General features: G+C 67.9%; 11 protein-coding genes across 11 annotated transcripts; 6 read left to right on the top strand and 5 right to left on the bottom strand.

Annotated features, from left to right (window-relative positions):
* Positions 1-63: 63 nt before the first annotated feature.
* MICPUCDRAFT_50541 (uncharacterized protein) lies at positions 64-1,924 on the top strand (the record flags this gene model as incomplete). The annotated part of the gene is made up of 2 exons (XM_003055609.1): positions 64-225; positions 449-1,924. 2 exons carry the CDS (start codon positions 64-66, stop codon positions 1,922-1,924), a joined length of 1,638 nt encoding a protein of 545 aa, XP_003055655.1.
* A 262-nt stretch (positions 1,925-2,186) lies between these two features.
* On the bottom strand, positions 2,187-3,080 carry MICPUCDRAFT_3644 (uncharacterized protein; the record flags this gene model as incomplete). The annotated part of the gene is made up of 1 exon (XM_003055070.1): positions 2,187-3,080. A coding segment is annotated over one exon (894 nt), but the record flags the coding sequence as incomplete, so codon positions are not given.
* A 439-nt stretch (positions 3,081-3,519) lies between these two features.
* On the top strand, positions 3,520-7,389 carry GCSP (glycine cleavage system p-protein). The gene is made up of 4 exons (XM_003055608.1): positions 3,520-3,644; positions 3,805-4,328; positions 4,519-4,956; positions 5,111-7,389. The coding sequence occupies exons 1-4, from the start codon at positions 3,540-3,542 to the stop codon at positions 7,179-7,181; spliced, it is 3,138 nt and encodes a 1,045-aa protein (XP_003055654.1). The 5' UTR covers positions 3,520-3,539; the 3' UTR covers positions 7,182-7,389.
* Positions 7,390-7,859: 470 nt separating this feature from the next.
* Positions 7,860-11,327, top strand: PUL1 (glycoside hydrolase family 13 protein). Its single transcript, XM_003055607.1, has 2 exons — positions 7,860-8,156; positions 8,396-11,327. The coding sequence occupies exons 1-2, from the start codon at positions 7,908-7,910 to the stop codon at positions 11,249-11,251; spliced, it is 3,105 nt and encodes a 1,034-aa protein (XP_003055653.1). The 5' UTR covers positions 7,860-7,907; the 3' UTR covers positions 11,252-11,327.
* A 49-nt stretch (positions 11,328-11,376) lies between these two features.
* Positions 11,377-13,119, top strand: MICPUCDRAFT_50536 (uncharacterized protein; the record flags this gene model as incomplete). Its single annotated transcript, XM_003055606.1, has 1 exon — positions 11,377-13,119. The coding sequence occupies one exon, from the start codon at positions 11,377-11,379 to the stop codon at positions 13,117-13,119; it is 1,743 nt and encodes a 580-aa protein (XP_003055652.1).
* Positions 13,120-13,143: 24 nt separating this feature from the next.
* On the bottom strand, positions 13,144-14,592 carry MICPUCDRAFT_46331 (uncharacterized protein). The gene has a single exon (XM_003055069.1). The coding sequence runs from the start codon at positions 14,573-14,575 to the stop codon at positions 13,187-13,189; it is 1,389 nt and encodes a 462-aa protein (XP_003055115.1). The 5' UTR covers positions 14,576-14,592; the 3' UTR covers positions 13,144-13,186.
* A 327-nt stretch (positions 14,593-14,919) lies between these two features.
* On the top strand, positions 14,920-16,596 carry MICPUCDRAFT_61611 (uncharacterized protein; the record flags this gene model as incomplete). Its single annotated transcript, XM_003055605.1, has 1 exon — positions 14,920-16,596. One exon carries the CDS (start codon positions 14,920-14,922, stop codon positions 16,561-16,563), a length of 1,644 nt encoding a protein of 547 aa, XP_003055651.1. The 3' UTR covers positions 16,564-16,596.
* A 53-nt stretch (positions 16,597-16,649) lies between these two features.
* MICPUCDRAFT_50533 (uncharacterized protein) lies at positions 16,650-17,090 on the bottom strand (the record flags this gene model as incomplete). The annotated part of the gene is made up of 1 exon (XM_003055068.1): positions 16,650-17,090. The coding sequence occupies one exon, from the start codon at positions 17,088-17,090 to the stop codon at positions 16,650-16,652; it is 441 nt and encodes a 146-aa protein (XP_003055114.1).
* Positions 17,091-17,236: 146 nt separating this feature from the next.
* On the top strand, positions 17,237-18,083 carry MICPUCDRAFT_50532 (uncharacterized protein; the record flags this gene model as incomplete). The annotated part of the gene is made up of 2 exons (XM_003055604.1): positions 17,237-17,671; positions 17,814-18,083. The coding sequence occupies 2 exons, from the start codon at positions 17,237-17,239 to the stop codon at positions 18,081-18,083; spliced, it is 705 nt and encodes a 234-aa protein (XP_003055650.1).
* Positions 18,084-18,624: 541 nt separating this feature from the next.
* MICPUCDRAFT_8995 (uncharacterized protein) lies at positions 18,625-18,942 on the bottom strand (the record flags this gene model as incomplete). The annotated part of the gene is made up of 1 exon (XM_003055067.1): positions 18,625-18,942. A coding segment is annotated over one exon (318 nt), but the record flags the coding sequence as incomplete, so codon positions are not given.
* A 570-nt stretch (positions 18,943-19,512) lies between these two features.
* Positions 19,513-19,668, bottom strand: MICPUCDRAFT_9646 (uncharacterized protein; the record flags this gene model as incomplete). The annotated part of the gene is made up of 1 exon (XM_003055066.1): positions 19,513-19,668. A coding segment is annotated over one exon (156 nt), but the record flags the coding sequence as incomplete, so codon positions are not given.
* Between the last annotated feature and the right edge of the window lie 245 nt (positions 19,669-19,913).

The following is a 19,913-nucleotide window of genomic DNA, read 5'->3' as shown; positions in this document are numbered from 1 at the left end:
GGGGCAACCCCCCCCCCCCCCCCCCCCCCCGCGCGCGCGGTCGTCGATCGGCCCGCTCGCGTCATGGCGCACGCGTGCGCTCGCGGCGTCGTCGCGCCCGCGCCGTCGCGCGTCTCCCCGCGCGTCTCCGGACGACGCGTCGTCGTCGCCCGCGTCGGGACGTCGTCCGCGGAGGCGTCCGCGAAGGAGGCGCCGAAGAAGTCCGAAGCGAAGGGCGCGAACGAGGTGCGCGGCGCGTCGAAGCCCTCGCGTCGCGGCGACGCGTCCGTCTCCCGGGACGCGCCGTCACCGTCGCCGTCTCGCCGCCGCCGTCGTCGTCGTCGTCGTCGTCGTCGTCGTCGTCGTCCGCTCAGGTTTTCCGCGCGAGGGTTTCTTCGATCGCTCGAACGCTCGCTCGCTCGTCGTCGTCGCCTCGCGCGTCTGACCGACGCCTCCGCACTCCCTCCAGGTTCAGTTCGAGGCCGTCATCGGCATCGAGACGCACGTCCAGATCAACTCGAACACGAAAGCGTTCTGCCGCTGCGCGGCCGTGTACGGCGCGGAGCCGAACCGCCACACGTGCCCGGTGTGCCTGGGCCATCCCGGGACGTACCCGATCCTCAACGCCGCCGTCGTGAAAAAAGCCATCGCGCTCGGGATCGGTCTCGACTGCTCCGTCATACGACGCAAGTCCACGTTCGACAGGAAGCAGTACTTTTACCCGGACCTCCCCAAAGGGTACCAGATATCGCAGTTCGACGAGCCGTACGGCGAGCACGGGAAACTCGACGTCGTCATCCCGGTGGAGGACGGCGGCGGCGTACGAACCATCGGCATCACGCGCGCGCACATCGAAGAAGACGCGGGAAAGCTGACGCACTTCCCCGCGAAAGGAAACGAGCCCGGGTACGCGCTCGCGGATTACAACCGCGCAGGCGTGGCGCTCGTGGAGATCGTGAGCGAGCCGGACCTGCGCACGGGACGCGAGGTGGCGGCGTACGGCGCCGAGTTGCGGCGACTGGTTCGGTACCTCGACGTCAGCGACGGGAACCTCTCCGAGGGAAGCATGCGGTGCGACGTCAACGTCAGCGTCCGGCCGGTCGGGAGAGAGGCGTTCGGGACCAAGGTGGAGGTGAAGAACATGAACTCGTTCAACGCGATGTCGAGAGCGGTGGACTTTGAGATCGAGAGGCAGACGACGCTCATTCGCGACGGGCGAGGCGACGAGATCGTTCAAGAGACGAGGACGTGGGACGAGGGCAGGCAGCGCACGGTGAGCATGCGCAAGAAGGAAGGCCTCGCGGACTACCGGTACTTCCCGGAGCCGGACCTCCCGCCGCTCGTGTTCGACAACGCGTATGTCGACGGCGTCAAGGCGGAGATGCCGGAGTTGCCCGCCGCGATTCGCGCGAGGTACGCGGCGCTCGGCTTGCCCGACGACGCCGTGCAAGTCTTGGTCGAAGACAAGGCTCTCGTGGAGTACTTCGACGCGACGATCGCCGCGGGCGCGCCCGCGAAGCAGGCTGCGAACTGGCTCACCGGCGACATCATGGCGTACCTGAAGAACGCGAAGGACGTGACGATATCCACGATGCCGCTGCGCTCGAAAGATCTCGCGGAGTTTTGCTCGATGATCGAGAACGGCGAGATCAGCGGCAAGATCGGCAAGGACATCCTCCCGGACCTCCTCGTCGGGGAGACAGGCGGTGCGGGGCCGCGCGCGATCGTCGAGGAGCGGGGGCTGAGCCAGATCTCCGACCCGGCGGAGATCGAGGCGATCGTGGACAAGGTGTTGGAGGAGAACCCTGGACAGTTGGAGCAGTACAGAGGCGGGAAGGACAAGCTGAAGGGGTTCTTCGTCGGGAAGGTGCTCGCCGCGTCCGGCGGACGCGCGAACCCGGCGCTGTCGAATCAGATCCTGATGAAGAAGCTCGCGGGCGAGTAGTGACGAGTCGTCGCGAGTAGTGTTGTAGTAGCGATTACGTATCACGAGTTTAGTCGTCACTCACGCGTCAGTCGCGCGCACATACAGTATGCGATGCGTACACCTACAGTCTGACAGCGTCTTCTACAGTAACTCATCTTGAGCCGGCGACGGCGGCGTCCGCCCTCTCGAAAAAGTTTCGCGGCGACCCGTCCACCAACCTCCCCACGCCGCACGCGCTCCCCTCCGGCGCGTCCCCGACGCACCCGCGCTCGCACCAGTCGACGTACTTCGCGATCAGCTCGTTCACGACGCGCGGGGACTCGTGCGCGGGGCAGTGCCCGCATTTTTCAATCTCGTAGTACGTCGCGGCGGGCGCCGCGCGTTTCGCGCGTTGCCCCCACAACGGCACCACCCACGGGTCCTCCCGGCCGTACATCAGCGCGATCTTCACGCCGCGCCGCTCCTCGCGCAGCCTTCGCAGCATCTCGTCGAAGTCTATCGACGCCTTCGGGGACCACACGACGCTGCAGAAGGCGTCCAGGGCGTTGGCGTCGTTCGTCGGCGCGATGATGTTCTCGACGAGCGCGTCGTCCACTCGCTCCTTCGAATCGTACACCAACGATAGCAACCCCTTGACGTTCGCGGCGCTTCGGAACGAGTCCCAGTACAGCCTCAGCGGCGCGCGGATCCATCGCGGCGTCGGCAGCGCGCCCTTCCACGGCGCCCACTTAGCGTCGTCCGCGGACGTGAACGCCCAGAACGGCGTCGCGTTGAGGAGGATCACGCCGCGGATGAGATCTTCGTTCGCGCAGCTGGCGGCGACGTACGTCGCTAGGTATCCGCCCAGGCTGTTCCCCGCGAGGTACACGGCGCGCTTCTTCTTCTCCCCTCCATCTCCACCCGCGAGGTGCACGCGCTCGAGGAAGTCCTCGATCTGGTCGCGCCACGTCTCGACGGAGTATCGAAACCCCGGCGCCGCGGCCTCTCCCGCGGGCGGCCACGACGCGCCCTGCCCCACGAGATCTATCGCCCACACGCACAGCTGTGCTTCCTCGCCCATCATCATCGGCAACTCCGCGAGCTGGGACTCGTAGTGGAACGTCCCGACGCCGAAGCCGTGGAGGAGGACGACGTGTCGAGACGCGTCGACGCGCCCGGAGCGCTCGTAGTGGACGTCGTGCCCGCGCCAGCGGTACCGCGCGTCGACGCGCTCGTCGTCGTGGGACGACGACGACGCGTCCGCCGACGACGTGGACGCCGCCGCGTTGGAGGACGCGCGCGCGACGACGACGACGCGCGATCGCGACGCGCATCGCGCGCGCCGCGCTCTGCTCGGCCGCGGCGTCGCCGCGCGCGGCGACGGCGACGGCGACGGCGCGACGCGCGCCGCGGCGGACATGTCGTCGGCGCGAGCGAGAAGTGATGAGCGTCCGCGTCCGCGAGGACGAGATCTGATTTTCTGCGCGCGATTTTTCTGTGGCGCGTGGCGCGTCCGGTCAGGCGTCACGTCACCGCGCGGCTGGGCAAAGGCACCCCGCGGATGAGGTGGCAGCACGGCGACGCGCGTGATCCGAAAGAAACGCGGTTTTTTCTCGGGCACTCCGAGCGACACGGCGTCCTCTCCCGCGGCACGATGTCCGTCTCTCGCTCCTCCCGCTCCGCGCTCGGGCTCTTCCGCCGATTGGCGGTGACCCCCGGCGCGCCCGCGCGCGTCTCCAGCCCCGCGGCGTGGGCGATGGTGCGTCCCGCGCGCGGTCGACGCGACGACGCGTCGCATCTTTTCGCATAGCTTTTGAACAACGACTAACTCGAGATCGACGTCGTCGTCGTCGTCGTCGTCGTTGTCGCGCCTCGGTCCCCTCGCTGACGCCGTCGCGCCCTCTTCTCCTTCCGACCAGGCCGCGCCGCTGTCGACGATGGCGAACGGCCGCGCGTCCATCGCCGCGGCGTCGTCCTCGATGCGATCGGGGATCGCGAACGTCCTCGGGTTCGCCGCGGTCGCGACGACGCGATCCATCGCGACCGAGACGCTCCGTCCCCTCGACTCTTTCGAGCGCAGGCACAACTCCGCGACCAAGGAGGAAGAGATCGAGATGGCCAAGTACGTCGGCTTCGACTCCATGGACGCGCTCGTGGACGCGACCGTCCCGACGGACATCCGCCGCGCCGGGGAGATGGACATGGGCGAGTGGACGTCGCCTCTCTCGGAGAGCGAGTACCTCGCGCGATTCAAAGCGATGGCGTCCAAAAACAAGGTATTCAAGTCCTACCAGGGCACGGGGTACTACGGCACGCACGTCCCGCCGGTGATCCTGCGCAACGTCCTGGAGAACCCGGGATGGTACACGCAGTACACGCCGTACCAGGCGGAGATCTCCCAGGGCAGGCTCGAGTCGCTCCTCAACTACCAGACGATGATCAGGCGCGTCCCACATACTGGTTCCCATACGACCGCGTCGGCGTGGTGAACGCCGATCCTTAAGGACTTTTGCGGGCGCATCTCTGCGCCCACCCCTCGGTTTCAATCCCGACACACCTCGACGCCTTTCAACTCCAACTGACGCCTTTCAACTCCACCCCGACATCCGCTCGTATGGACCCTCGACCCTCAGCGACCTCACCGGCCTCCCCATGGCCAACGCGTCGCTTCTCGACGAGGGCACCGCCGCCGCGGAGGCGATGACGATGTGCAGCGCGATGAACCGCGGCAAGAAGCCCAAGTTCCTAATCTCGGACAAGTGCCACCCGCAGACGATCGCGGTGTGCGAGACGCGCGCGGACGGCCTCGGCCTCGAGGTGGTCGTCGCCGCGGAGTCGGATTTCGACTACGCGTCCAACGACGTCTGCGGGATTCTGCTGCAGTATCCCGCCACCGACGGCGCGGTGATCGACTACTCCCCGGTCGTGGAGAAGGCGCACGCCGCGGGCGCCAAGGTGGTCGCCGCCGCGGACCTCCTCGCGCTGACCGTGCTGCGCCCCCCCGGGGAGTGGAAGGCGGACATTTGCATCGGCAGCGCGCAGCGGTTCGGCGTCCCCATGGGCTTCGGAGGGTGCGTTCTTTACACTGGTTCCCATACGACCGCGTCGGCGTGGTGAACGCCGATCCTTAAGGACTTTTGCCCGTCGTCTCTCTCCGCCTACCCCCCGCTTTCAATACCCGCCCTCGGCGCCTTTCAACGCCAACTGACGCCTTTGAACTCCTAGGCCGCACGCGGGATATCTCGCGACGTCGCACGAGTACAAGCGCCTGATGCCGGGGCGCATCATCGGCGTGTCCGTGGACGCGCAGGGCGAGCCCGCGTTGCGAATGGCGATGCAGACGCGCGAGCAGCACATCCGGAGAGATAAGGCGACGTCGAACATCTGCACCGCGCAGGCGTTGCTCGCGAACATGGCTGGGCTCTACGCCGTCTACCACGGGCCGGAGGGGTTGAAAAACATCGCCGACAAGACGCACGCGCTCGCGTCCATCTTCGCCGCGGGCGCGAAGAAGCTCGGGTTCACGCCGCCCACCGATCCGTTCTTCGACACCGTGTCGCTCGGGTGCCCGAACGGCGCGGACGCGGCGGTGGAGGCGTGCCGAGCGAAGGGCATCAACATTCGCAAGCTGGACGCGTCGCGCGTCGCGGCGTCGTTCGACGAGACGACGACGCCGGCGGACGTGGACGACCTCTTCGCCGCGATGAACGGCGGGAAGGCGCCGGACTTCTCCGTGGCGTCCCTCGCCGGCGGCGTCTCCCCCGCGATCGCGCCGGGGCACGGGCTCGAGCGCACGTCGCCATACCTCACGCACCCGGTGTTCAACGCCTATCACAGCGAGCACGAGATGGTGCGGTATCTCGCGCGTCTGGAGCAGAAGGACTTATCGCTCGTGCACTCGATGATCGCGTTGGGGTCGTGCACGATGAAGCTCAACTCGACGACGGAGATGATGCCCGTGACGTGGCCAGAGCTCGCGAACATCCACCCGTTCGCGCCGAAGGAGCAAACGCAGGGGTACCAGGAGCTGTTCGACGCGCTCACGGAGCAGCTCGTCGAAATCACCGGCTTCGACGGGATGTCTCTGCAGCCCAACAGCGGCGCGAGCGGCGAGTACGCCGGCCTCATGGCGATCCGCGCGTACCACCAGTCCCGCGGCGATCACCACAGGAACGTGTGCATCATCCCCGTGAGCGCGCACGGCACGAACCCCGCGTCCGCGGCGATGGTGGGCTACAAGATTGTCGTCGTCGGCACGGACGAGGCGGGTAACATCAACATCCCGGAGCTCAAGGCGGCGGCGGAGAAGCACAAGGATAACCTCGCGGCGCTCATGGTGACGTACCCGTCCACGCACGGCGTGTACGAGGACGGCATCAAGGACGTCTGCGACACCATCCACAAGTACGGCGGCCAGGTGTACATGGACGGCGCGAACATGAACGCGCAAGTCGGGCTCACCTCGCCGGGGTTCATCGGCGCCGACGTCTGCCACCTTAACCTGCACAAGACGTTTTGCATCCCGCACGGCGGCGGCGGGCCGGGGATGGGGCCGATCGGCGTGAAGAAGCAGCTCATGCCGTTCATGCCGAACCATCCGAGCGCGGAGCTCGACGGCGCGATCGTCGCGGGCGGGGAGACGCCGTTCGGGGTGGTCTCCGCGGCGCCGTACGGGAGCGCGTTGATTCTTCCGATTTCCTTCGGGTACATCGCGATGATGGGATCCAAGGGGCTCACTAACGCGTCCAAGCGCGCCATCTTAAACGCGAACTACATGGCGAAGAGGCTCGAGGACCACTACCCGGTCTTGTTCAAGGGGAAGAACGGCACGTGCGCGCACGAGTTCATCCTCGACTTGAGGCCGCTGGGGGACTCGAGCGGCGTCGTCGTCGAGGACGTCGCCAAGCGTCTGATGGATTACGGGTACCACTCCCCGACGATGTCTTGGCCCGTCTCCGGGACGCTCATGATCGAGCCCACGGAGTCGGAGTCGAAGGCGGAGCTCGACCGGTTCTGCAACGCGATGATCGCGATCAGGGAGGAGATCCGCGACATCGAGAACGGCGCGATGGACAGGGAAAACAACCCGTTGAAGCACGCGCCGCACACCGCGTCCGTCGTCATGGGCGACGAATGGGACCGCCCGTACAGCCGAGAGACGGCGGCGTTCCCGGCGCCGTGGGTGCGCGCGTCGAAGTTCTGGCCGACGAACAGCCGCGTCGACAACGTGTACGGCGATCGTAACCTCGTCACGACGCACGCGTCCGTGGAGGTGTCCGCGGAGGAGACGGCGTGAGCGGCGTGAGCGACCGAGCGACTCGGCTTCGCGGTCGGGCGCGATTCGTTTCGTTTTTTTCGTCTATGAGCGACGACGACGGCGGGTCGTCCGGGAAGCGACGACCGGAGGAGGTTGGGGGTGATGCGATGCTGTACGAGTACTCGTGAACGCGGCGGGACGCGTTGATTGTTTTTTGTGAATATCCAAACGCATGTTCGTAGAGAAGAATCGCGCGCGGCGTCGCCTCGCCTCGCTCGTCCCTCGCCCTCGCCCTCCGCGGTTCGAACAGAAATATCTATGTCATGTCATATGTCAGGCCTCATCAGGCACCGCTGAGTTGTCAAAAACTCGGCCGTGTTTAACAACGTTCACTTGCTCGCGCGCGGAGGAGACGCGACGAGCGAGATGGTCCCCGCGAACGTCCCCCCCGCGATCGTCGCCGCGCGCGCGACGGGCACGTCGCGCCCGAACAGCGCGCGGCCGACGCAGCCACTGCGGACGACGCACCGCGCGATCGCGAAAGCGCCCGCCGCGAACAAAGGCCACCATCAACATCCGCAGCGCGACCAGCAGCGCCGACGCACGCGATCGCGAGCGGTGGACGACTGGCCGGAGACGTACCCGGGCTACGACGACGCCGCGCCCGCGCCGGAGGCTCCGCCGCCGCCGCCGCCGCGCCCCGAGAGCGTCTCCTCGCTCTTCGTGCACTACTACCGCCACGACGGCTTCGCGCACCAGTTCGGGATGCACGTCTGGGACGACGTCTACGATCCGACGCCGTGGGACGCGCCCCTCGCGCCGGGCGTCGCGGGCGCGTTCTGCGACGCGACCGATCGCGTGCACACGGAAGGGTGGGTCACGTACGAGGTGAAGCTCCCGCCCGAGGGCGCCAAGACGGTCAGCTTCGTCATCCACCGCGGCGAGGAGCAGTGCGTGCGAATCGAGGGCTTGGACGTCGAGGCGATGGCGACGCGGCCGTCGTCGTCCATCTTCGTCGTCTCCGGACAGGCTCAGGCGCGTTCTATCTCACACTGGTCCCCATACGACCGCGTTCGCGTGGTGAACGCCGATCCTTAAGGACTTTACTTCCCGGCGTGTGTTTCTCTCCGCCCAGGGTCCCTCGCTTTCGATCCCGACGCACCTCGACTCGACGCCTTTCGACTCCGCTCGCTTCTGACGCCTTTCGACTCCGCCCCGACGTTCGTTCGCTCGCGCGGACCCTCGACCCTCAGTTTTTCACCGAGGAGCCGGACGTCGCCAAGATGGCGAGGGCGTGGGGGTGCGACCTCACCAAGGCGCGCGCGGTGTGGCTGACGCGCGATATCGTCGCCGTGCCGTTCCACGTCGACCCGGAGGACCTCAGCGGCGTCTTCGAGCTCGTCGCGAGCGACCGCGCCGGGCTCGTCGTCGACGACGATCACCGCTCTCTGCGCTCCGTCCGCGGCGACGCGCTCGTGACGCGGATACGTCTGATCCCGCCCAGCGACGACGCCGGCGGGTGGACCGCCCCGGACGCGATCGCCGCGGGGGAGAAGTTTCCGCACGTAAAGCACGCGGGGTACTGCTGCTTGCGTCTGCCGACGACGCCGACGAGCACGCCGGACGTCGCGCGTTTGCTCAAGTCGCAAATCGCGGTCGCGAAGATCGAAGACTACGGCGACGGCTACGTCAACGCCGCGACGTCGGTGCAAACGCACGGGGCTATCGACGACGTGTGTGGCGGCTACGAAGGCGCGCTCGGGTGCGAGCTCACGAAGGACATGCAGTCCGTGATGATTCGTCTGTGGGCGCCGACGGCGCAGAGCGTGAGGCTGCGGCTGTTCGACGACGCGCGCGGAGACGGCCCGCGGGAGACGATCGAGATGCGAGAAAATTTCGAGGGTCCCGGGGTGTGGAGCGTGAAAGGCCCGCGGGAGTGGTACGGGAAGTACTACCAGTACGAGATCGTGACGTACCACCAGTGGGGCGGCGGCGCTCCGGAGGGCGGCATGGGGAACGTCACGACGTCGATCGCGACGGATCCGTACGCGCGGTCGCTCTCGTCCGACGGCGAACGCGTGCACATCGTGGACGTCCGGAACGACCCGGCGCTGAAACCGCCGGGGTGGGACCGTTTAATCAAACCGTACCCGACCGGCCCGGATCCGGCGCCGACGGGGCGGTACGAACCCACGGACATGGCCATCTACGAGCTTCACGTGCGAGATTTCAGCGCGCTCGACGAGACGGTGCCGGAGCGCTTGCGAGGGAAATACGGCGCCTTCGGCGTCCAAAACGCGACGTGCACGAACCACCTCGCGTCGCTCGCGGACGCGGGGCTCACGCACGTCCACCTCCTCCCCACGTACGACTTCGGTTCGGTGCCGGAAAAGCCGGAGTGGCAGGAGTGGGTCGATCCCGAGTACCTCGCACGGTTCGAGAGCAACTCGGAGGAACAGCAAAAGGCGGTGGCGGCGGTGGCGAACAACGACGCGTTCAACTGGGGGTACGACCCGGTGCACTACGGCGTCCCCGAGGGATCGTACAGCACGGACCCGGACGGGAGCGCGCGGATAATCGAGTACAGGCAGATGGTGAGCGACCTCGCGCGGATGAACCTGAGAGTCGTGTGCGACGTCGTGTACAATCACACGCTCTCCGCGGGACCGGAGGATCGACAGAGCGTGTTGGATAAGTGCGTGCCGGGGTATTACCACCGGCGAAACTTCGACGGGAACTACGAGCAGAGCACGTGCTGTAACAACACCGCGAGCGAGAACCGGATGATGGAGAAGCTCATCGTGGACGACCTCGTGCACTGGGCGAAGGACTACAAAGTCGACGGGTTTCGATTCGATCTGATGGGCCACCTGATGCTTCGAACGGTGCGACGCGCGAGGGACGCGCTCGATCGACTCACGCTCGAACGCGACGGCGTCGACGGGAAGTCCATATACATGTACGGCGAAGGGTGGGACTACGCGGAGGTTGAACGGAACCGCGTCGGGGTGAACGCGTCGCAGAAGAACCTCGCGGGGACGGGGATCGGGAGCTTCAACGACCGCCTGCGCGAGGGCGTCATGGGCGGCTCGCCGTTCGGCGATCCTCGCGTCCAAGGCGTCCTCACCGGTCTCTTCTTCGACCCGAACGGGTTCATCGATCAAGGCCCGCCGGAACGGCAGTACGAGGAGCTCACGAAAGACAGCGAGAAGGTCATCGTCGCGATGGCGGGCAACCTCGCCGGGTTCAAGTTCATGAACCGAGAGGGGTTTGAAACCGAGGGCAAGCACGCGTGTTGGTTCGACTCTTTCGTCGCGTACGCGGGGGAACCTTCCGAGACGGTGAACTACGTCTCCGCGCACGATAACGAGACGCTGTTCGACGGGATCACGCTCAGGTCGAACCCGGACGTGCCGATCGGCGTCCGGTGTCGGTTGAACCGCGTCGCGATGTCGATCGTCGCGTTCTCGCAGGGGGTCCCGTTCTTCCACGCCGGCGACGAAATCCTGCGGAGTAAATCCCTCGATCGCGACTCGTACAACAGCGGCGACTGGTTCAACCGTCTGGACTACAGCGGCGACACGCACAACTTCGGGATCGGACTCCCCGGTCGCGAGAAGAACGGCGACCGGTACCCGTACATCTCGCACCTCCTCGGCGACCTCTCCTCGCGACCGAGCAAAGAGGAGATTCTCCGCGCGTCGGATCATTTCCGCGAGTGCCTCGCGATGCGCCGGTCGTCGCCGTTGTTCCGCCTCCGCGCGTTGGACGAAATCAACCGCCGGTGCACGCACTACAACGTCGGGCCGCTTCAGCAGCCGGGCGTGTTCATACTTCACATAAGCGACGACCCCGCGGACGGCGTCCGGGAGATTTGTCCGCACTTTAAGAGGGTGCTGGTGTGCGTCAACGTGTCGCCGCATACCAAGCCAATCGTCGACGAAAATTTAAAAGTCGCTCTGGCGGGGTCGGAGATGATGCTGCACCCGCTGCAAGGGAAGGTGTCGCCGGACGCGTACTTGGATCCGGGGCCGGGGGGGTGCGCGTGCGAGGGGGGGGTGCCGACGGTACCGCCGCACACGGTCGCGGTGTTCGTCGAGATGCGGTGATGGCGCCGCGCGCGAGAGAGTCGCCGTGTACGTGTTGTCTCTAAATCATCATTCTTTCACTAAGGTTATTTCTTCTTCACTCTTCGACGCGCGCGCCTCTTCGCGACGCCCCGGAAGCGATAGCGATGACGGCGTCCGCGGCGACGGCCCGCGCGGCGTCGATCGCGGTCGCGGCCGCCGCCTTCCGCGATCCCGCCGCGCGACGCCGTCGTCGTCGCGCGGCGACCCGCGCGCCCGCCGCGTCGAACGATGACGACGTCGCGTCGACGTCGGCAGCCTCGGACGAGGAGCTGATTCGACGGCTCCACGTCGCGTTCCTCGCCGTGCGACGCGGCTCTCGGTTCGCCGCGCAGGAGTTCGCGCTCGTCGCGACGGACGCGTACGAGCACGGCCTCTCCGTCGCCTCCTTGCGCATGGACGTCGCGCTGTTAGGTCTGTCCACGTCGAACGCGATGGGCATGAGCGAGCAAGACGCCTTCTTATCGCACTACGGCATGTGCGCGATGACGCTCTTCGAGCTGAGCTGGCCGTCCCCGCGCGGCGGCGTCGACTGGTGCCCGGTGGAAAACCTCGAGGAAGACAGAGAAGCGAACGGGCTGCTCAAGTACATCCGCGCGACGTTCGCGCAGAGCGACGCGGGGTTCAACCTGAAGCGCATGGAGATGGAGAGGCTGCTCGCGATTCAAGCGCGCGAAGCCGGCGACGACGACGCCGTCGACGACGTCCCCGCCGCGGAGAAGGGCATCGGCGGGCGAGGGAGGGAGCGCGGCGCCGCGGGCGCGGCGACGCGCGAGCCGCCGTCCGTGCTGTTGATGCGCACGAACGTCAGGCTGACGCTGTTGTTGCGGGAGATGGTGTTGTTATCCCGGGGGTTGAACCCGGTGAGCAGGGTCATCAGCGCCGCAGACTACGAAGCCGACGCCGAGGCGGCGGAGCGCAAAAACGTGAAGAACGCGTACGCGAAAGACGCGTGGGCGGCGGAGGACGGCGACGGCGACGCAAAGAAACGCATAGAAGACGCCGGTTACGACGGCGACGACGGTGACGAAGACGACGACGACGCGCAGAGCCCCCAGGTGGCGTTGGAGTGGTGCGTCGCGCCGCGCACGCCGGCGAGAACGCTCGCGGCGGGCCTCCTGACGTCCTACGTCTCCGTCCTCACGACGCACCCGGTCGGCCTGCGCGCGTTCGCAGCGCGCGCGATCGAGGCGTACAAATCCGGGATACCCGCGAGAGAGATCACCGCGGCGCTGCGGCCCGCGGAGTTTGACGTCGAGGTGAGCAGAAGAGGGATGTTCGGCGACTCCGCCGACGCGACCAAGTTTTTCGCGTTTTACGTCACCACCGCCTACGCCGTCGCGCAAGAGCGCGGCCTCCTCCCCGGGTTCGACGCGTCCGAGATCGACTCGGACGCGACGCGAGCGGCGATCGCGGCGGCGTCGGACCCGGATGCGTTCGCGTGGGCGCCCGCGCCCGGCGAGGAGGCGAGCGACGCCGCCGCCGCCGCCGGGAAAAAAACCGTCGCGGGGATGCGGCCGAGCGTAGCCGCCTGGATTGATATGGACCAGGAAGAGCTCGACGCGAAGGTGCGGACGCAGCTGAGCGTGGACGAGGACGAGGACGTGGACGTCGGCGCCACCGTGGACGATGCGGACGCGGTCATGGGGAAGGACGGCGTTTTCGGCGGGGGCGAGGGAGGCGGCGGCGGCGGCGGCGGCGGCGGCGGCGGCAGGGCGAGGCCGCCGGGGTTTGAGAACTTCACGCGCGACGACTTCTTGTCGGGGAACTCGATCACGATCGCCGCGCTGACGATTCAGCGGATGATCGTGTCGTTCACGCTGCAGGAGATCGAGCGCGCGGAGGCGTAGCAGCGGTGAGGCGGTATCATTTCAATCGAACCTAATATAATATAATCGAACCTAATATGATACGTCGTCACGCGTCGTGCGCGGAGATGAACGCGTTGACGCCGTCGAGAAAAAACGCGCTCCTGTCCAAGTGCACGCACGACCCCGCGCCCTCCACCTCCTCGAACGCCACCCCCGACTTGTCCATGACCCCTCGCGCGAGTCCGTCCACGACCTCCATCGCCGCGTCGCGCGACAGCGCGTCGTTCTCGCCGCGGTACACCTTCACCGCGCGCACCCCCGACTCCGCCGCCGACGCCAACCTCCCGTTGGCGTCCGCGTCCCAGTCGCTCAGCGCGCCGTCGACGGCGAACATCTTCCCCCCGGCCATGTCCTTCCACACCGCGGAAGACGACCGCACGCCAACGTCCGACGCCGGGGTGTTACGCAACGCCCCGAACCCCTCGCCGGCGCCGCCGACGCGCAGCCCCTCGTAACACGCCCCCGCCGCTCGCGCGCTGACCCTCGCGTCGATCCACGCCGCCATCGCCTTGTCGTACAACGCCCTCCCCGCGTCGCTCAGCGCGGACCCGCCCCCCGCGCCCGCGTCGCCTTCCATCAGAACCTCCGCGTAGTCCTGTCGAAACCCGGGCGCGGACAGCGACGCGACGCGGTCCTCGATCAGCCGTTTATACGACGGCGGGGCCGATATCAACGTCACGCTCGCGACGCCTTTGCCGCCGCCGCCCGGTCCGAGCGCGTGGTCCAGCGCCAGCATCGCGCCCCACCCGTGCGCGACGATGTGCACCCTATCCAACCCCGCGGCCTCTCTGATCGCGGTCAGCTCCGCGTCGAAGAGTTCCGGGGTGAACGTCCCAGGCGGCGGCGGCGCGCGAACGGCGCCGTCCGAGAGCCGAGGCTTGAGCGCCGACCTCGCGCAGCCGATCTGATCGTACGACGCCACCTCCCTCCGCTCGCTGGCTAACACCTCGCACGCTTCCATGTACTTAAACCCCAGCCCCGGGCCGCCGTGGAGGCAGAGCACGGGGAGGTGATTCGCCTCGGACGCGACGGCTTGCGAGCCGAGCACGCGAAGGAACGTCTTCGCGTCCGGGATCTTCGTCGCGTTGGAGACGTCGACGAAGCCCTCGCTCCACGGCGTCTTGAACGCCCACTGCGGCGTCACGGACTGGTTCTCCGCGTAGTACCCGCAGAAGAGGTCGTCCGCGCGCGCGGGGCGCGCGGGGAGCAGCAGCGACGCCGCGGCGGGCGCGGACGCGAGGAGGAAGTCGCGACGAGAGGGCGAGGAGGACGCCGCGATCGATCGGCGACGGCGATCGCTATCGGCGGGCATCTCGAGGACGACGCGCTCCTCCGAGGACGACGACGACGCGCGAAGACGCGACGTTCGACGGCGTCGCGACGACGACGGCGTCCGCGTCGCGGCGACGGCGGAAGGCGGCGCGAGCGCGGCCATGACGGCGCGCGGGAAGGGAGGCGCGCGGGCTCGAGTGCGGGCTCAGCGCGCGACGCGACTCAGCTCATCCAGCATCTCGTCAGGTTCAGAGAAGTCGTCCAGGGCAACGGCGGCCGCCTCCACTTCACCGCGCGCGGATGCGTCTCGCGCACGCCGGGGCGAGAGGCGCGGCGCGGTGTCTCGCGCGTCCTCGCTGCCCCGCGCTCATCTTCCTCGCGAGCTCCGCGCCCCGCGTCGCGCCGCATCGCGCGCCGCCGACGCCGCCGCCGACGCGCGCGCGGCCGTCGCCTCCTCCTCCTCCTCCTCCACCTCACCATCGTCGCCGCGTCGTCGTCGCCTCATCGATGTCGTCGTCCTCGCGCGTCGATCCGGCCGCGGCCGAGGACGCGCCCGCGCCCGCCGCCGCCGCCGCGGAGTCGTACGACGCGCAGCTCGCGGCGATGAAATCCATGCGCGCGCGCGGCGCGAGCGCGGACGAGATGCGCGCCGCGGCGGCGAAGTTGAACCACCTCAAGCGCGCGCTCTTCGTGCCGCGGTACACGTCGTCGAGAAAGACTACCAAGCTGGAGAAGTCATCGTCGACGCCGCGCCGCCGCGCGATGCAAGGCCCGCGCGTCCGATGCCCCGCGTGCGGGCACGACGTGAAGGCGTCGCACCCGGACCAGTTCCGGCACCACGTCGCGAAGTGCTGCCCGGACGCGGTACGCGTCGTCCCGAAGGACGCGTGGACGGATCCCGCCGTCGCCGCGGACGCGATGGCGACGCGCGAGTCGACGCTCGCGGAGGAGGCGAAACTGCTCGCGTACGGGCCGGAGAAGCTGGCGTCCCTGGACGATGTCGCGGCGGCGCTCGAGCTGACGCCGCGGCGGCTCAGGCTGTTGCTTCGGCGCGCGTCGCTCGCGGTGCCGCTCGTCGCGGACGAGGAGAGATTGGAGGTGATACACGAGGACGACGCGATTCTCGTCGTGAACAAACCTCCGGGGTTGAGGTTCCACCCGGTGCATCGGTTCGAAGGGAACTCGCTCCTGTCGCGGTGCATCGGGCACATACGGCGGCGGCGGCGGCGACGACGACGCGCGAGCGACGACGGGGGTGAAGACGGGGGCGAAGACGCGGACGCGGACGGGGAAGAGAAAGTCGACGACGACGAAGACGCCCACGCCGACGACATGCCGCACATCGTCCATCGGCTGGACATGGACACCTCCGGCGTGTGCGTGTTCGTGAAGGATAAGTCCTTGGTCGACGGTTTCGCGCGGCAGTTCCGAGGTGACGACGCCGGGGTGAAGAAGGAGTACGTCGCCCTCGCGGTCGGGACCGTGCCCAGAGGCGATGTCGTCGCGTTCTCATCAGAAGCGGAGGAGGTCCGCGACGACGACGACGACGCCGCCGCCGCCGCCGCCGCCGCCGCCGTCGGCCGCGCGTTCGTCGTAGACGCGCACATCGGCGACCACGCGACGATGCCGGAGGCGCGCGCGGTGCATCCCCCACCTCTCGTCGCGTCCACGACGCGCGCGACCGACCCGAGCGCGGACGCGAGCGCGCCGAAACCGGCGACGACGGCGTGCGTCGTGTCGTCGTCGGCGGCGGCGCGCGACGGTCTCGTCGCGGCGCTCGTGCGATGCGCGCCTCGCACCGGACGCACGCATCAGATTCGACTGCACCTCGCGCTGGCGAACTTGCCGATCTTGTCCGACCCGCTGTACGGCCCGCACGTCAGGTTCGGCGGCGCGGCGATGGCGGAGAACGCGCGAGGGAAGGCGGGCGGAGAGGAGGAGGACGGCGGCGGCGGCGGCGATCGCGGGTACTTCGCGGCGGAGCTGGAGGGGTATTGGGGCGGCGACCTGTGGCTCGGGAGACAGGCCCTGCACGCGGCGTCGCTGACGGTTCGGCATCCGAAAACGGACGTGTCGATGACGTTTCGCGCGCCGCTGCCGGAGGACATGCGACGCGCGTGCGTCGCGTTAGGCGTAGACCCGGACGCGTAGTGATGAGGAATGTACTTTTACAAACATTCATTCGTCGCCGGACGCGAACGCCGCCGCGCTACCCTGCCAGCCCTGCGCGCGCCGCGTCACGGGGGCCTCTCGCCCTCGCCGCCGTCCTCCCCCCCGCGCGGCGCGAACGCGCCCGCGCCGAACGCCATCGCCTCTCGCCTCAGCTCCGCCAGCTTCGCTCGCTGCTCGTCCGTCATCGCTTCGATCGCGTCCTCGCTGAGCTCGCCGCCGGCGTCCACCCCGCGCGGGTAGACGCCGTCCATCTCGACGTGCGCCCCTCCCGCGTCGCTCGACGACGACGCCGCCGGCGGCGCGATCGCGCGGACGTACTTCCGCCACTGCGACGCGAACTCCGTCCACTGCGCGGCCGTCGTGGTGTCCGCGTCGATGTGCCGCCTGAACTCGTCCCTCGCGTACGAGCTCCCGAGCGCGCGCATCGGCTCCGGGAGTCGCGCGTGCGCGCGGACGATCGAGCGGTACAGCCGCAGGATCGCGCGCGCGCCGTCGGCGGTGGACATGTCGACCCGTTCGAGCGAGTGGACGTCCGCGCCGGCGCGGCGCGTTGTGGCGCCGCGCCGATCGCCGGTCCACTCGTGACGTGTCCAGTCGTCGAAAACAGAAGGCACCTCAGCGCTCCACGCCACGTCACTCTTCTCGTCGCGACATGGCGACGCGCGCGGCGTCCTCCGCGGCGGCGTTCGCGCTTCCCTCCCGCGCGCGCTCGTCCTCCTCCGCGTACGCGCACCGCCGCGCGGCGCTCCGATGCCGCGCGGCGTCGGAGACCGAGACCGGGTCGGTCGCGAAGGTTCGCGTCTTCACTGGCGCGCGCGCGGAGATCGTCTACGGCGCGAAGGATAACATGCTCGCGTGCGTCGAGCGCGAAGACGACGACGGCGTGCGCGCCGCGGTGGAGGAACTGAGAGGGCTGAACCCCACGCCCGCGCCCGCGAAGTCGCCGTCGCTGCTCGGGACGTGGCGCCTCGTGTGGTCCGAGCAATCGAGCGCGTCGAACCCGTTCCAGCGTCTGTTCGGCGCGATCGCGAGGGATAACTTTCAGGCGCGTTCTATACACTGGTTCCCATACGACCGCGTTGGCGTGGTGAACGCCGATCCTTAAGGACTTTGCTCGGCGCGTCTCTCCGCCCATCCCTCGCTTTCATTCCCCGGCCTCGACGCCTTTCAACTCCACCTGACGCCTTTGAACTCCACCCCGCCATCGCTTCGTATGGAACGGCCCTCAGATCGTAAACGCGGACGACACGCTCGAGAACTTGGTGCGGCTCGGCCCGCTGACCGTGTCCGCGATCGCGCCGATCGCGGCGGTGAGCGACGTTCGAACGGAAGTCCGCGTGTCCACGATCGACATCTCTCTCTTCGGCGCGGTCGTGAAGCGCATGGAGATGACGCCGACGCCGGGGCGCGGCGCGGGGTTCGTCGAGCAGATCTTTTTGGACGACGACATGAGGCGCGTTCTATACACTGGTCCCCATACGACCGCGTTCGCGTGGTGAACGCCGATCCTTAAGGACTTTGCCCGGCGCGTCTCTCCGCCCATCCCTCGCTTTCAATCCCCGACCGCGACGCCTTTCAACTCCATCTAACGCCTTTCAACTCCACCCCGACATTCGCTTGTATGGAACGACCCTGAGAGTCTCTGTGGGGAACAAAGGGTCCGTGTTCGTGCACGTGAAGGATGACGCGGCGGGCGGCGGCGGCGGCGGCGGGGGGGGGGATAGCGCTAGCGCCGCGGGGGAGGGGGCGGGAGCGACGAGCGTGGCGATAGCGAGGCGGGAGGACGCGCCGTAGAGTCGATTTGGCGTTTCGGTAATATATGTTTCATCTTTTTGGTTTTCGCGCGCGCGCGCCGACGCGACGCGACGCCGACGCGCGCTCGGGTTCAATCTCATGTTCCTTCCTCGCCGCGCCGTCGCTTCATCCGTGGAACCGCGGGTCCGCGGAGGACACCGCCCCCCCCCGCGGGTCGTCCACGGCGCTCCCCGGCGTCTCCGCTATCCCCGCCGGGGCGCTCACCGGCGACGCGACGCCCTCTCTCACTTTCGCGTACGGCAACGACGTCTTCCCCTCGCTCAGCGCCGCGACGTTCGCCTCCAACACCTGCTTCGGGAACTTCCCGACGACCATCCCTTCGCTCTTGCCCTCGTCGTCCAGGAACACGATGTGCGGGATGCCGTCCACGCCGTACTGGTCGATCTCCCCGCCCCACTTCGTGTTGTCGATGTTAAGCATCACGAAGTTGATCTTCTCACCAAACTTCTTCTCCACGTCGTACACCACCGGCGCGGACTCTTTGCACACCTCGCACCAGTCCGCGTAGAACTCGAGGACGGTCGGGCGGCCGTTGCGCAGCGCGACGTCGAGCGGGATCGCGTCCTTCTCCAGCGACGCGAGCGTGGGCGCGCCGCCGAGGGAGGAGAACGCGAAGAGCGCGACGCCGACGGCGAATCCCGCGCCCGCGATCGCTTTCCCGGGCGGGCCCTCGTCGGGTGGGGGGGGCGGCGGCGCGGTGGGGGAGTCCTCGCCCGCGCGGACGACGAGCGCGTCGCCGCGGCGCGGCGCGACGACGCGCGAGGGCGTCGCGGACGCGGAGGCGGAGGCGACGGCGACGGCGCGTCGGCGAACCGTCGTCGGAACCCGTGACGACGCTCTTCCCCCGCGAGAGCTCGACGTCGAGGACGCCGAGACGACGCGGCGCGCGGGGAGGACGGCGCGCGACGACGACGACGACGATGCGGCGGCGGCGGCGGCGGCGGCGAAGGTCATGATCGGCCGATGCGACGTGCGAAGGCGAGGGCGGGACGCGTCGGCCGGGCGTTCGGGTGTGACGACGCGAGCGATGGTTGACGAGGTTCTCGCATTCTCTCATCAGCAAGCACTGATAAATTTTTATCTTCCTCTTTCAGACGCTGTGAAGCGTACCCCATAAGACTTCCTCTCCGCGTCGGAGAGCTTCTTCCACTTCTCGCCGACCTTCTCGCGGACCTCGCCGATGGTGAACTTCGGGTGCGCGGCGACGATCTTGGGGCGCACCTCCTCGTAGAAGATCTTGTAAGCGCCCAGCGAGCGCTTGGACTTCTTCACCTCGGCGGCGTTATTCGCGGCGTTCTGCTTGGACGCCGCCCACATCTGCATCACCTTCGCCATGATTTCCGCGTCTTTCATGCCCGGATTCTCGGCCGCTAGTTTCGTGCAATCGTTCGTGAACGCGGTCGATATCGAGCTATTATCAGGTCTCCACAACTTCTCGAAATACGCCGCCGTGGTCCTCACTTGCGACAACACCAGTTTCTTCTCAGACTGTGAATTGAGCAATTGGTTCAGTG

The sequence above is a fragment of the Micromonas pusilla genome, assembly GCF_000151265.4.
Source record: "Micromonas pusilla CCMP1545 genomic scaffold MICPUCscaffold_1, whole genome shotgun sequence".
NCBI classification, from domain to species: Eukaryota; Viridiplantae; Chlorophyta; class Mamiellophyceae; order Mamiellales; family Mamiellaceae; genus Micromonas; species Micromonas pusilla.
This window is presented reverse-complemented; position numbering and strand designations above follow the sequence as displayed.